General features: G+C 37.2%; 1 protein-coding gene across 1 annotated transcript in view; it reads right to left on the bottom strand.

Moving 5' to 3' along the window:
- Window positions 1–15,254, bottom strand: part of LOC103712341 — a 54,186-nt gene that overhangs the window by 14,089 nt on the left and 24,843 nt on the right. The window contains exons 4-8 of the mRNA XM_008798835.4: window positions 13,208–13,334; window positions 9,535–9,629; window positions 7,746–7,869; window positions 5,322–5,402; window positions 155–253 (exon numbers count right to left, since the gene is read on the bottom strand). Of these exons, the coding sequence (XP_008797057.2) occupies window positions 155–253; window positions 5,322–5,402; window positions 7,746–7,869; window positions 9,535–9,629; window positions 13,208–13,334 (526 nt within the window). The remainder of the gene's footprint in view (window positions 1–154; window positions 254–5,321; window positions 5,403–7,745; window positions 7,870–9,534; window positions 9,630–13,207; window positions 13,335–15,254) is intronic.

Below are 15,254 nucleotides of genomic sequence, written 5' to 3'. Positions count from 1 at the left end.
TGAACAATAGAAAGCAATATAACGGATGTCCCCTATACTACACCCCCGGTACAATATAAGGGGTGTCCCCCATACTGCACCCCCAGCAACACGTAAGACATGTAAAATGCACAAAAAAGAAGCAATATAGAAAAGAGAATAGATGGCGACTTACAACATATGCATCATATATGCGTTCTGAATGATGAGGATGTATAAAATCATCATCAATGGCATGCCCTAGCAAAACTGGGACAAAACAACACTTCGCCACCTAAAAGTTATCCAAAAGTTATTGCTTTGGCATTGAGCATAAAGCAATATAATAAGATTAAGGCAAGTTTCCATGCACAAAGCTCGAAAATATATGTTTATATTACAAAATTGATATGTCAAACATGAAAACAAAATAACAATTCAATAGTATACCGAAAAACAAATAAAAAGTAAATGCTTTTATTCACTTGCAAATTACATCACCTCAAGATCCTTATATATTGTATGCAAGCCATAAATATGGTGAATGCTTGCTACTTGCAAGGAATATGAAGATGTGAACAAATAGGAGCATAACATACTGAAAATGCATAGGATACGTAATAAATAGTAACCCGCTAGAATTTCAGCACAGCATGCTGAATTGTATCCTGAAGATGCAGAAAGCATGAATATGCTGATAATTCCCATCTCCTAGTAAAAACAGAAAAAACATATACTGGTACTCCATATTTGGATCATGCTTGTCTCTCTCATTCACCATTCCTATTCCATTCCTTTTTTATCTTTATTCTCTTTGGAAAAGGACAAATAAAAACCTCTTCACTGCTCAAAACCTGAACCTTTTCTTCCTCAATTCTCTAAATTGCTCCTTCAACACTATTTTCATTTGGGTCTTGTTCCAAAATAAATTTTAGATAACAAAAGAAAAAATGGCAAGTTCAGATTTTTTTCTCAAAGGATTTCAGTTTAGAAAAGAGATGGGTTTGGTGGAAAGTAAAATAAAAGGTGGAAAAGTCATCTTCTCTTTTCCTTCCCATCAATAGGCCAGCAGTAGCCCTAATCAAGATGGTTCCAGGTTGACTGATATAAAACAAGGTCAGTTTCAGATTCATTACAGCATTCAAAATTGATAAAGGTTAATATTACCCTAGCTACTCCTAGACAGAAATCCAACTCAAGCCTGACCTTTTGTCACTCTTAGATACAACTTCTTTCAAACCATACATCACATGCAGTAGTTTATAAGATATTCCACTACAAAGATCACTGATCACTGTAAGATATCATAAAAACCTTCTTTTCATCCATAATGATAATCATAAGTAATAAGCCTTCCCTAATCATTTTACAGCTAGCTTATGAATTCTAAAATACAATTTGTTAAACATAGAGCAACTTCATCTGCAATTAACCTGAACTATGTCCATAAATGATTTATTACATCAAGTTTCTCATTTTCTATGGTTCAAGAGTTTACTCAAAGCACTTAAGTATCAAAGATGCTATCAGATGCTGCACGAAAAGAAAATAAATAAATCAAGAGAACATAACAACTACGTTTCTTTTCATCCCTAACCTAAAGGTTTTCTGTCTGTGAACCTTACTTCTATCTTGGATAACTCACCTTTACCTTTAAGATCTAACCCTTCCACGTAGGTAAATCATGTTTATTCATGAATAAGCATTTATAGTCAAAGGCAAAAGTAGATGCTATCATTGGGAGGGAAAGAAAGAGTAAAATGAATAATAGAAATAATCAAAAAGTTTAATGACTGTTAGGATCTATATCTATTCAAAAAGATCAAAGGGAAGGAAAAGATAACTAGAGAAGGAAGAGATCATAAGAGCAATGTCCCATTAATCTTCACAACTATAACAAACTGGCATCCTACCAACAATAGACATATTCCTTAACAACTCCACCGATGATCTCGAGAGAAAATAATAGCCAATGTGCAGGATGGTTCCAATGAGAAGAAAATAAAAGAGATGGAGATAAGGTTTTTCTACTGTATAAATTGCAGATAAACATATAGTCTTCCATGCATCAAGCCTCTGACGTGAACATTAGAGATGCAAATAGGCAGGGCTAGGGTTGAGCTGAGATCAACTCAACCTAACTATATATACAGGCTCTACATGGCCATGTAAACCCTCGATCGACTTGATCACATATTAGGCTAGGTAAGTGCGGAAGGAAGAGAGGAAAAGGTAGAGTACGAGCGAGTGGAGTGGGTTAGGAAGAGAGCAAGAGACAGGAGAGAGAAGACAGTTCAATAATATTCCTACTGCATACTTGGTGCATGGCACAATCTCTCACCATTAGCCACTACTATCACTACCTTTTACAGTGCCTTCTGCACTCACAAAAAGAGGAATGAGGAAATAGGACAGGAAGGGGAAAGGAGAGAAGTATCACAAAATGGAATATGTATGTTTTAAACATGACATCAGCCATAAGATGTTTGATTTGACTATGACTGACTCAGGCCAACCCAAGACTTGGGCCTAGAATATGACCTGACATGATTCAATTTCCATGTGATCAGACCCAATGTGACCATCTATCGAGTGAGCCAAAAGACCTGACAGACCAAGCTAGCCTGTTTGCATCCCGAGTGAACATGCAATAGCCCCATCATCCTTTGTTTTGTAAAACGCTCTTCAATACAACATAGTTTTTGAGAACTACCCATCATCACAGTGCACATGGCTTGCCTTTAGCATTGCCTAATTAGCAGAAGCACCTAGCAATGGTCTAAATAAATTACAGATACTTCAGCCACTCTCCACCTTAGACTTGAGATTACATTCTTCGATAATATCATTCATCATCAAGCCAATAAAATTTGCTATATAGGAGGTCCAGACTTGCACTTTTTCCTCTTAAATTTAACTACAAGAATCGCCTTAATACTAAAACACAATGTCAGCAGAACCAGTACCGGGTACCTAGTGGGATGAGTCGGGCCCATATCGACACAGTTAAAAAGACGGGGGAGAGGAAGAACGAGAGAGGAAAAACGCAATGGGTTTGTCGACCTCAACATAAAAAAACGCAAAAATAAAAGGGGCCCTCTCCAGGCCCCTGTTTCGAACAAAACAGGGGACCGGAAGCGGAGCTCTGCCTCCGCGTCTCCCTGACCTCCGCCTCCTCCGCGCGGAGGCTCCCAGGCTTCCGCCGGCCAGCCCTGGCCGATCTCTCTCGTCCTTCCTCTCACTCTCCCTCCCTCCCTCCCCCGCTTTCTCTCTCTCTGTGTCTCTTCTTTTTTCTTCTCTTTCTCCCCCTCCGGCGGCGATGTCTCGGTTTCAATGCCGGAACCGTCCCGGTCCGCCGCCGATACGGCTCAGGACACCCCGAACCGTGTGATTCGAGACGGTTTTGCAGATCTTGCTAAAACATGTTCCACATACTTTCTCGTACATATCCTAAAATTTATAAGCTATTTTGGAAGTTCAGATCCATTATCATAACTTTCTTGAAGATCTTAATCGTTTCTTACATTTATCTGACCCAAAGACAAAATTTTGGCTGAAACCAACCTATTTTGACTAAAAAAAATTGCTTTTGATGTTAAATGCTCCGAAACTGATCAAAATTTTTGATTTTAGTCGGTTCCAATCGCTTTAACAGTTTCGGCAAAACCGACCAATACTGCCAAAACTCTCTCAAACTGAGCTTTTAATGTTATTTGGGGACCAATAACAAAATTTTTCTTCTTTTGCAGAGTCTTGGGGACAATGAATGACAGCTGATGTCAAATTGTCAACTAAATGCACCCTACTTGTTTCTTTTGAAAGTTGACTGGTGGGAGCTGGAATGGACATTGTTGATCCATTTTCCAACCTGAAAGCAAGTTGTTCAACACCCTTCTCTTGCAATTCTTTTCCGTCTTGACAATTCAAAGGAGGAATCGACTAAAATTCTGATCGACCAACATAAATCAATGTTGGACAAAATTGAAATATCAAAATGTAAAGAAATCTATTATCCTTGCATGACCCACCTCACAACAGTACGTGGCACTAAATAGGTACATGTATTTTACACTTGATAACTCAGCTTGTTTAGCCCATAACTAGTTGATGTTTCGTAAAGAACCTTAATGCACTTAATACGGTTCATTTTCAGCCTAAAGCTGCCAAAACTACAAAATTGCTAATCCTACATGACTCACAATAAAATAAATTATGTGCAATAACTTGCTTTTATGCTTTTTCTAGTTTTTTGTTTTTATTCTGAATTTCGGATCTTTTAGCTGATGCTCCAAAACTCTTGAGCGAAATTGCTAAAACTACTAGTTGCTAAACTCGAAACTCTACACAAGGAGAATGAGTCCAAAACCAAAAGCAATTTTTGAGACCTTGATCTGGCCTAGCATCCAATGTAGACTCATACTGCGCTTCTTGTAATATAACCTAAGTTTTCTTGTCCATAGTGAACTCATTGGAATGTAATACATAGTTAACGCCAAGAAACTTCTTTCCATGTCTTGGCATCATGAAGACAGTTCAACTTCTTTAACTACAACTAAACAAAAGAAAGAAAGAAAAGGTCGCCTAAAATTACTTTTTAAAAATTTCCATTTTGATCTGCTTTATTCTCAAGGGAAATATAGAAAAGGAATATGTTTGAGAAAAGAGAACACTGGCATTTAAAACTTAATCATCATTGAGTAGAGGGTTTTTAGTAATCTTCCAGCTAAATAGATTAACATTCAGCATTTGAATGCTCAAAGATGATCTAGGAACAATTAATGGATCAGTCCATCAGGATTTTTAAGGTGTTATAAGTTTCAAATGTAACCAAGAAATTTAAGGAATGTTGATTTTTATGAAGATTGGGAATACCAAAAATTGTCAATGAATCCGATAAATCCTTATTTTTACGATGAAAGATGTGTCGCTTTATTAAAAATCCTAGAGAGGTTCAATACCAAATATCATTCGCCATTAAGGCATGGGCTTGATAAACCATATTTTAAATGTTGCAGATTATACCTTTCTAACATACCATGAATATATCATCACCATTGGAGAAAATGAATGTGCAAAATGTCAAAAACTTGTTCATGCAAGTATTTTGGAGCAATAAAAGGAGAAGATTAAACAAAAAAGTTCTAGGATAATTGATAAGATAGCATACACCCAAGTAATAAACCAAGATTTGTAGAGAGCACACAGTCATATGATTTCAGCAATACAATATGCAAATATAGCAAGACTATTCGGATACAAAACATTTAGTTCCATGACCAAATTAAGATTTTGGACTAAAAGATATCAGAATAGAAGAATATTTGCCCAGAGCTCCATGGTAATTTAATTAAATGGAATTGAACCTGAACTGTGTCTAGATCCATGATGTCAAAGTTTGCTTTCTTCTTGATAATCCTCCGCATATGTTGTATTGCAAGCTTTACCTAAAATGAGACATTGAGAAAGAGGTTAAATTTATACACCCAAAGGTGGACATAGAACATAATGGCACACAATGGTAAAATAAGGAATGACTGAAGCTAATGCATAGTTTCCAACTCCAATATAATTAAAGAACTCAGACAGCCATATAAATTCCATAAAGTGATGGATATAGGGGGAAAAAACTTCACCAATTATGATATCAAAATAGCAAGAAAAGATTATAAAATAAAAGGATATAATGATGAGAGAGAATAAGAGAAGAAGAGAGAAGAGAAGTTAGGGGAAAGAAAGTGTGAGGAAAGGAGACAGAAGAGATTTGAGAAAGATGCTGTACGATCTTAACTGATCCATGCAATATCCATTCTTAAAAAGGGGCCTAGCCACTCAATAGGGTAAAACAGCATAGAAATACCCATAACAAGTAACAGGTCAAGTATAATATGGGTTTGGGATCATATGGGCTCCAATATAGGCCCAATAATAAGTAAATAAGATAGAAAAATGGCCCAATAAATATAAGTACAGCAGATTAACTATATACGATTAACAAGTCAAATTTGAAGCATCATTGAAAATTTGATTCAGAATACAATCCTTTAAAAGGGACAAGAATAGTGTAATAACAAGGGAGAGTTGAAGAAATAAATAAGAAAAGATGAAAGGAAAAGAGAGAAATTGAGAAGAGAGGCAAAAAATTTACAGAAAAAGGGAGCAACAACTGGGTCATATAGCATGTGCCTCCCTATTCGAACAATTTAACAAGATTCATACAGGGTGCCCATACCTTCCCCCTCTTTTACTTTTTCTGCTCTCTTCTACTATTTAGCATTTATCCTAATGTATACTGTTTTCTTTATTACATTTATTCAAAATATCAGAGATTGTTTGGAAACTCTATATGGTTTTTGATGTTTACACTTTACAAATGGATATATGCCTGTTTCATGCAACAGCATTTACAAGCACAGTTAATGTGATGTGCAGAGCTTAAATTTTTGTAGATTGGTCAATATTCTTGTTTAGATGCCCAAAGGATTTATTTATTAACCATAGATAATCTAGAGTAATTTATTATCAACAGTGCACGTCATAATATCTTCTACCATGCCTACTCAGAAGCAAGGGCATGATATGAAACGCAGCTCTAAAGGATGCTTGTGATAGGGGAACGACAAAGGGGATGCCCAAAAATTAAAACAATAACAAAGGGCAATTTAAGATCAAAATTATTTCTAATATTACGAAAAAATCTAAAAATTAAAATACTGCTACAAGTGAAAAATTATAATATTTTGTAAGACTGCAAGGTGAATTGTAACCAGCATAAATTAGGTATTGATCATTGAGAACTTCTAGGTATTAGGATTAAAAGAATAAAAATCAAATTAAGCTACAATTTATCCCAAAGACAAAGTCTTGTTCATACAATTGACTTCTGCATTCGGATATCTATTGGCAATAACACTCTTTGGAAAGTGTAAAAACTGAATATTTGAAAGGGATACAAGAAACTTTATAAAGGACAAAAGAAGAGATTCAAGAATCGGTAGGTATGGCCTGTACTCACCAGTACATGCCACTTATACTAGCCCAAATTGACACAGGGTACTGATTATGGTGGGCCAATACCCCTAGTCGGTACCGGGCTGCACTGTAGTATGTACTATACCAGGCCACTAGCCATGATTGGCACGAGCCCATACCTTGATTTTTCAGATCCTGGGATGCAAGAGATTAAGGGTGAAATTTCAGGGGCAAAAATGGTGTGAAGAAACATTGCTTGCTAAAGGGGAGAGCAGAAAACAGGACTCAGATGCTTGCGTGGAAGCAAAAAGATGATATGTTTCACCACCTTCATTTGTCAGTTTTCCTTGTGTTAAAAAAGACTTGACTTACAAAAGTGGGTATTGACTGATTAATAAAATAAAGAAAGAGGAAACTACTGAATTTACTAGTACAGTTTACTGCCGATGAAGCCAGTGAGCTAAAAAATATTACAAGATGCTCACGGCCCATGTATAACAAGGGGAGTAGGAACACATACTAAATGATAACCAGAAAATATATAAAGAAACAACAAAGTTTACAAACTTTGCAACAATGTTATTAACAGAATCTAACTAATAAACTTAATTACTAAGTGAGATAAATTTTTTTAAAAAAATAAATAATAATAGCAACAAAAAGCCAGTGGCCCAGCATACTAATGCAAAGGAGGAAACTATGCCGTTATCTGTGCCTGATAATATTTACAATGCAACAGAAGAACGTAACAATTTCTTGGCAGAGAAGAACAAGAAAATATCTGCAACTCATGCCGTTGATTTGTCGGTAATGCTTACAGTGAATTTTGGAAAGGGATATTTGTATGTATCTACAAGTTCCATCATCAAGTCCACCAAATTAGAGAATGGTCTATCAAGTACCATTCCTGCGATAGAAGGATCTTCAGCTCCATACATCAAGCTGTGAAAAAGAAGTACAAAGTTCATGCTACATAGAAATAGATATAAACCCACACACAGAAAATAATTACTGAAACATCATAAATAAAGATATATTTTCATTCATGCATGCTCTTTTAAAAATCATATGTTTTATACTTCTCTTAAAAGCAATACTATATTAAGGAAATACTAAAAAGATCATAAACACAGTACAATATTTATCTTTTATTATATCCTCATTTTATAATGCATAGAACGTTCAGTTTTGCAGCAAAATAATTAATTTATAACCAAGGTACGCTGAATCGGTACCGGTCGGCGTACCGATGGCGACCCGGACCGAGTCGGTACCGGTTCGGGCAGTCCGAAACTGGTACCGACCCAGTCCGCCGCACAGGAGCGCGCTCGCGCGGTTCCCAGCGCGTGCTGCCCCGCGCACGCGGGGCGTGTTTCTCCCGCATTTCCCCCGTGTTTCTCCCGCATTTCCCCATGATTCCACGTGCAAGGCCGCACGCAGGACGCGTTTCCCCCTGCGGGACACGCTTGGTTGCATCTTTTTCTTTTTCTTTTCTTCTTCTTTTTTTTTGCCTTCTCTTCTTCCTTCTTCCCAATTCTTCTCCTTCCTTCTCCTTCCTTCTCCTCTCTCCTCCTCTCTTCTCCTCTCTTTCCCCTCTTCTCCCATAAGGGCGAGTACCCTGATGAGGATCACCCCGATGAGGCCCGGTACCAGTAAGTCTTCTTCTCTTCTTCTTCTTCTCCTCTTTCTCTTCTTCTTCCTCTTCTTTCCTCTTCTTCTTCTACTACTTTCTTCCTCTTTCTTCCTTTTCTTTCTTCTTCTTCTTCCCCATGCGCGCGAGCGCGCTACCCCGCGCGTACTGGTGCAAACCGGACCGGTTCGCACCAGTACGCAGCCGGAACCATTTTCCACAGTTGAACCATACCGGTTGGCCCCAGCACCGATACGGTACGTGCTAAACCGGCTAGTACGAGCCGATCCAACATACCATGTTTATAACAACCTTATCCATAGGCCCTAACAAAGACATGGTCAAAGAATCTATTTTTAAATCTATTAGTTTCATATTGTTGGTTTAATATTACATCATCATCAGAGTCCACCGAATGGAGATGCTTGAGCAATCTAGGTTGATCTCAGTGTAGGATGATTCAGAATGTAGATCTCATCACATAAGCAACATTTTTGCATACAAAAGATTCCCATAAATTGCTGACAGGTCTACGCAGTATGTATATAAATCTAAAGCTTCAAGATGGAACAACAAGATCATGGGTATTTGGAAGATGCATCAAGAGGATCCAGAGTACAATCGTCAAGTAAAAAAGAAAATAAAAATCTGGAGATCACAAATAGTATCAATTTGATAGGTGAAAGTGAAACAGACAAATGTGAAGTAAAATACTTTCCTTATCCTAATTCATAAGGTATAATATCATAGCATGACAACTGGACTTCAAAAGTTCCTCTATATGTCTATCAACATGATAACAGATTTCAGCATGCTAATGCTTGTTACGCTGTAAGCAAGAATAAGTAAAGCAGTAAGTAATTGTAATGATCATTTTTAGAGCACCGTGAAGACATCACTACTATCGAGTATAAAAGTATGTTAAAGACCCAAAGCCCTAGATACAGCAATTAAGGGTATAAATCCATGACTAAGACCTGGTAACAGCGCCCATTGAGCGCCCCCACAATCCAATGCAAGAAACATTTCCATCCGTGCGCAGACAATTGACCACAGCCCGAAGATCATCTTTCTGGAGATAACAATTATTATAATCAGAAGAGATTCTTAATAACAGTAACGTGCCATACAGTATGACCAAAGACAGAAGTAAGAGATCCACTTTGAAATCTGAGAATTTGACAACTAAACATTTTAAATTCTTGGCACCATTACAATCACCAGCTTATTATTTCACAGCTACTTAAATCATGGGATATAAAGAGCGCAAAAGGAAGGCAGATGAAAGATTGCTCCAAAGGCCTTATAGAAGAACTTGCAAGACTACATTACCACCCAAAAGAAGTATTAGATTAGTGCTAATAGAACACCACCAACAAAAAAGTCAAGTGACACCAAAACAATGACCAGCAAAAAAAAAAAGGTCCTCGAATGCCCAAAAATAACTTCCAAGAACCTGTTTTTAAGGTTTTGACAGTTCGTGGAACCGTTATGATATAACAAGAGAGTTGGATGCTAGTAATTCACATTAGGAAGAGTCAAACCCCTTATAAGCCCTCCCGACTTGAATTTTCCCTTCCACAACCTGTTCTCCAACCTTGGAACGGGGTCTAAAATATAATTATGGACATGAGGCAGGCTATATTAATTTTATTCTAAGGAATTATGCGGTAGACAGGTTTGCATAGAGGAGTGGCATTAATGTGGAAACAAGGATTTGGCTTACTCTAAAGGTTGGGGATGCCATTAAATGACTTGGCCAATGAACAGTGCTAATGATAAGGTAGTCAAGCAACCCTTACATGAGTGCACCAAATAAAGGTCTCTTGCAACACTTTGTGGAACTTAGTCACTGCATGATACGACTTCACCACCTTCATAGTTAAAGAACTTTATGTTCCCTTAACATGAAGGTTCACTGAGTAAGATAGAATCTAGTCTTAGCATCATCATGTGCTGCTACCTTTGTTAAAGGAGGTACGTCTGATAATAAGGATGGCCATTTAGGGGACTTCAGCAGCACCCAAAAAAAAATGATGGGAACAAGCTAATGTGTCCTTAAGCTTTCTGCATGCATGTTGTCATGCTACGAACACCCTGGCTTCATCCCCATTCTCCCAAGAAGTATCTACTTTTACTCTTTCCTCTAGCCTCAGTATTTCTATTCTAACTCATCCAGATTTGTGATGTAAAGCATCAGGAACTAAATATAGAACAGCTAGAAAGTTGTGGTCCCCATGTTTAAGAAGCTTGTATGTAGGGTTCTCAGTTAATGATATTTGGAAGATCAATTGGTTACAAGATGTAGGATGGCATGCATCCAAAGCAACTAGGGTAGGAATATTGAAGGTCGAGAATTTTATTGTTTAAGAGTCGAGACTCAAAAAAACAAAAAACTTAAGGCCCCATTTGGGATCATTTTTACTTTCTTTTTTAAAAAAAATGGGAAACAGGAAATCTGTTTCCATTTTTCATGGTCTCCGAAAATAGAAACCTTGTTTCATATCACTATTTTTTTAACATCGGTTGCCCCCATATTTGCGTCCTTCTCCACCCCCATCTTCGCCCCCCTCCTTGTCCTCCACCCCCTGCCTACTCCGCCCCCACCTCCACTCCTTCTTTGCCTCCTGCCTCTCCACCTCCTCCTCTGCTGCCCCCATCTCCGCCCCCGTCTCCTCCAACCCCTGCCGACTCCCCTCCCTCCCCCCCCCCCCCTCCTTCTCCACCCCCCTCCTTATATGCCTCCTGACTCTCTACCATCTCCGCCTTCTTTGCCCAATTATGGCTTGCACTTATATATTATTTTATGACAAGAAAGTAACATGATATATTTATTACTTAATGAAAAACTCAAACTTTAGTAAACCAATTCTGACGAAGTTTCTAGATCTTATGTCTGACTGAATATTCCCTTGCTTCTTGCGTGTTATCCTGATAAATTATATTGGATTATGAACTGTTGTTTAATTAATTCACTTAGCATGGTCCATGTATCCCAAAATTGATTTCCCACTACGATATATATTTAACATAGTTAAGTGTTCCACTGAGTTTATTCAAGTGTCAAAGCTTTTAATATGGTGGAGTAGATGTGTTTTGTTCAAACTTATTAGCATCAATATACATGCTAATCTGATAGTAAATGTTTGATTTGCTTAGAAGATTAAAGCATGTCACATATTATAGATTCATTGTAGAGATATGAACTCCAGTCTAATTCAAAGGAAAACAAATCTCGAGAGTCTAAGTGTAATACCCATGCTCCGTTACTTGTTACTTCGTAAGGCATAATTTGTATGCCTTGGTGCTTTAGATGATTTAGAGGTTCTCTTTAAACTTTAGAGCACAAATGCACATGCTCATGTGTGCCTATTTGTCATTCTGTATTTTCAACTAGGTGTACAAGTATGTCCAGCAAAGAATAAAACATTCAATCCCAACCTAACATGACCCCAACAACGACCTAAATTCTAGACCCATGAATTAAACATCAAATCCAACCAAGACACAAATCTCCAACTAAACCAAGTGAAAAACTGGATGTGCGTTCATAGACCAAATAAAAAATAAAAAAAAAAAGTCTTGTCTACCTCATAAAAATCAAATCCAAATCAGATTCACTCAATTGGATATGAGCCCAATCAGACCAATTAAAAACCAACTGTATATAGAATCAAATCCAAGAAGTGATGTTAATTTGATAAGGATATGTCAAGCTGAACCCAGTCCAACTTTGCCCACTGGAACTCCTGGGGCCTTATCTTATAAATTATCATGTCAAACAGTTAATTAATACTATCATGTTTCTTCCGTTTTAGTAGTTGTTGCATCCAAGGATTTCAATCTAAATGCCTGACCCCATACTGGTTTTATGGTACACCGCTGTACTGAGACATGGTATCTCCCTGGAGAGGAGATAGCAGTTGTATCCTATGTCAATATAGTACTATATCGAGGTCCCATACAGTACTAGTGCCTTAGCAAGTTTGTGCGGTACATCCAGTACTGGCTAGTCCAGGTTGATATTGAAAACATTGGTTCCATCATATTTTAGATTCCCTATCCTAAATAAGAAATAATGTTCGCACAGTAATTTTCTCCAGCTTTTGTAGTGCGATGATTTTCAAATACAAGATTAGGTGGACCTAATGAAATCCAAGGTTCGCCGTAACGGTACCGGACCCCGTACCGATGCCACACTAATATAGCATCGGTACGGTACGGTACAGAATTTTTAGCGTACTGAGAGTCAGTATGCCGTCCATACCAATACCAGTACCAAACCGGTATAGCACGTCCGGTACCATCTGGTACGGTACTGTATGGCATACCATGATGAAATCATATAGAGATTTGCAAATAATAAAAGAAGATGCTTGTACATATGTTTAAAGGATAATCAAATGATATAGTTTGTTGAAGGTGATGACAAAAGCTACTCAACTGGTGCATATAACTAAAAAATTATTCCTTTTGTTGTTCCTGTTTACAAAAATAAAAAGAAAACATTGGCTGCATGCAGAAGTGCTATGTTACTGTGATAATCAAATATATGCAACAGCACAAAATTTGAAAGATTTAGTAAAACCTAGCTATTTGCATCTCTTTTGCATTTGACCAATAAAACTCTTTAATCAAGTATGCACTTACTTCATTGCATCCAAGAGTGACATGTTCTCCTTCAGAGAGTCCAGAACCTGAAAAATCAAGTGTGAACACTGTAATGTTCGAAGGCAGCAAAATAATGGCAGCTTCACTAGCATCAGCCCGGCACCCACTGTCACATGAGAAATACAGCATGTTAATGAAACACTTTTAACTGTTAAATTCCATTCTATCTAAATCTTTAAATGTGGCGAACAGAATTATTAATTATAAAGTCCTCTGTGTGGTCAAAATACAAAGTTCGATTCTTTCTCCACCATTAGACATATGCATGTCAGCCAAAGATAGCATTGATTGGATCAGTGGAGAGAGTATTCTGACTGTAAGTGCGAAATCAATAATCATTGTTAGGCTAGTCAAGTTTATTGACTTTAACATCTGCACTACAACTAGAGATTTAGTTACTTGACCTACAGATTCAGATGACCTGAAGTTACCGACAATTAGTAACACTTGAATTTAGGAAGCTTATGATGCAAATAACATGCAAATGTGACCCAAGCATATAAGTATAGCTTTACTTGTAGGCAATCATCATTCTTATATCTTTCCCTTTTATTTTTTGTGTAAGTTGTACAGGCATGTAAGGCCTATTTTATTTTTAATGTGCAAAATTGCTGCATTAATATGTAAAAAAAAAAAGTAATTAAAGCTATCAAAGGCCGGTGAGCCATGCGGAGGACGCTCCTCCAGGCTCCACGGTCGGGTTCCCTGTTTCGTTCGAAACAAGAGTCCAGCCGCTTGTTTTAATTTCACGATTTTTAAGTGAAGTCAACAAACCGGGCCCCTTTTTAGTTTTGCGATTTTAAAGTAAAGTCGGCAAGTGATTTGCCGACTTCACTTAAAAATCGCAAAATTAAAAAAGCAAGCAGACCCTATTTCAAACAACATAGGGGACCTGGCTGCGAATCCTTCCTCCACCTCCTGCCCGAGTCGCCGGCCTCCAACGGCCCTACTTCTCTCTCCCTCCCCCTCTCTCTTTTTCTCTCTTGTCTGCCCTCTCTCCCACCTCCTCTACTATGTCGGTACAGGCCCGACACAACATGGCGCGGGCCCGTAACGACCCATGCCACTGGGCAACCGATCCAGAGTTCGGTACAGGCACAGCAGACCATGATTAAGTGTATATTTTATTTTATAAGCCATTAAATCTTAACAAAGATTTGTTTATGGCATTATTAGGGACAGTGTAATGTGATGTTGTAAAGTTCTAAAAGAATTGCCTTTGCAAAGGTAAATGGATACAAGAAATTATATCACATTAATTTTTTTAATTCCGTATCAAAACTTCATACATCTCAACTATATTTCTCTAATCATAAGAATAAAGGAAAGAATCAAAAGTTCATTCTACACAGAAATGGAGCACAGGACAAATCTCCAAATTCAGGAATAGTTAGAGTTTGTTTTCAGTATTGCATGTCATAAGGTCAATAAGAAAAAACTTGATTATTGATTATTGAAAAAACTTAAATAAAAGGAGTATAAAACTAGATTTGAGATGATTCATATGAAATATTTTTATTTAAGTTAGAGGCATATTGTTAAATCCTTGAATTATGTTTCTTAGAATATAGTTTGGTAGAACTGATACCACTCTAGGATTGTCTGTTCACCTGCAATCGGACAGGTTGCAATTACAAATGCTGCATATTGCAAGTGTCCAACATAACTGTTTGGATGCCTGCAATTACAACTACTACTACATTTAAATAGCGAAAAGGGCCCAATCTTGTAATTGCAACTAGAGGCAAAAATAGATGAAGTTCCAATTACAGGATTTCTTGCTGTTGGATGCAACCCTCAAAGGACTCCCTTCACCACCCTCCAACTATTGAATTTTAATATTATATAATTTTAACATACAAAATATACTAATTATTTTAATAAACACATTATGAGACATAAATTATTATTACACTAACATACATATTACTATATCAATAAATTTTTATAATATTATATTACTATAACACTTATTGTTTCAATGTTAACAGTTTCACTATTATTATTATGATCATTATATGCTAAT

Source organism: Phoenix dactylifera, unplaced genomic scaffold, assembly GCF_009389715.1.
Source record: "Phoenix dactylifera cultivar Barhee BC4 unplaced genomic scaffold, palm_55x_up_171113_PBpolish2nd_filt_p 000026F, whole genome shotgun sequence".
NCBI classification, from domain to species: domain Eukaryota; kingdom Viridiplantae; phylum Streptophyta; class Magnoliopsida; order Arecales; family Arecaceae; genus Phoenix; species Phoenix dactylifera.
This window is presented reverse-complemented; position numbering and strand designations above follow the sequence as displayed.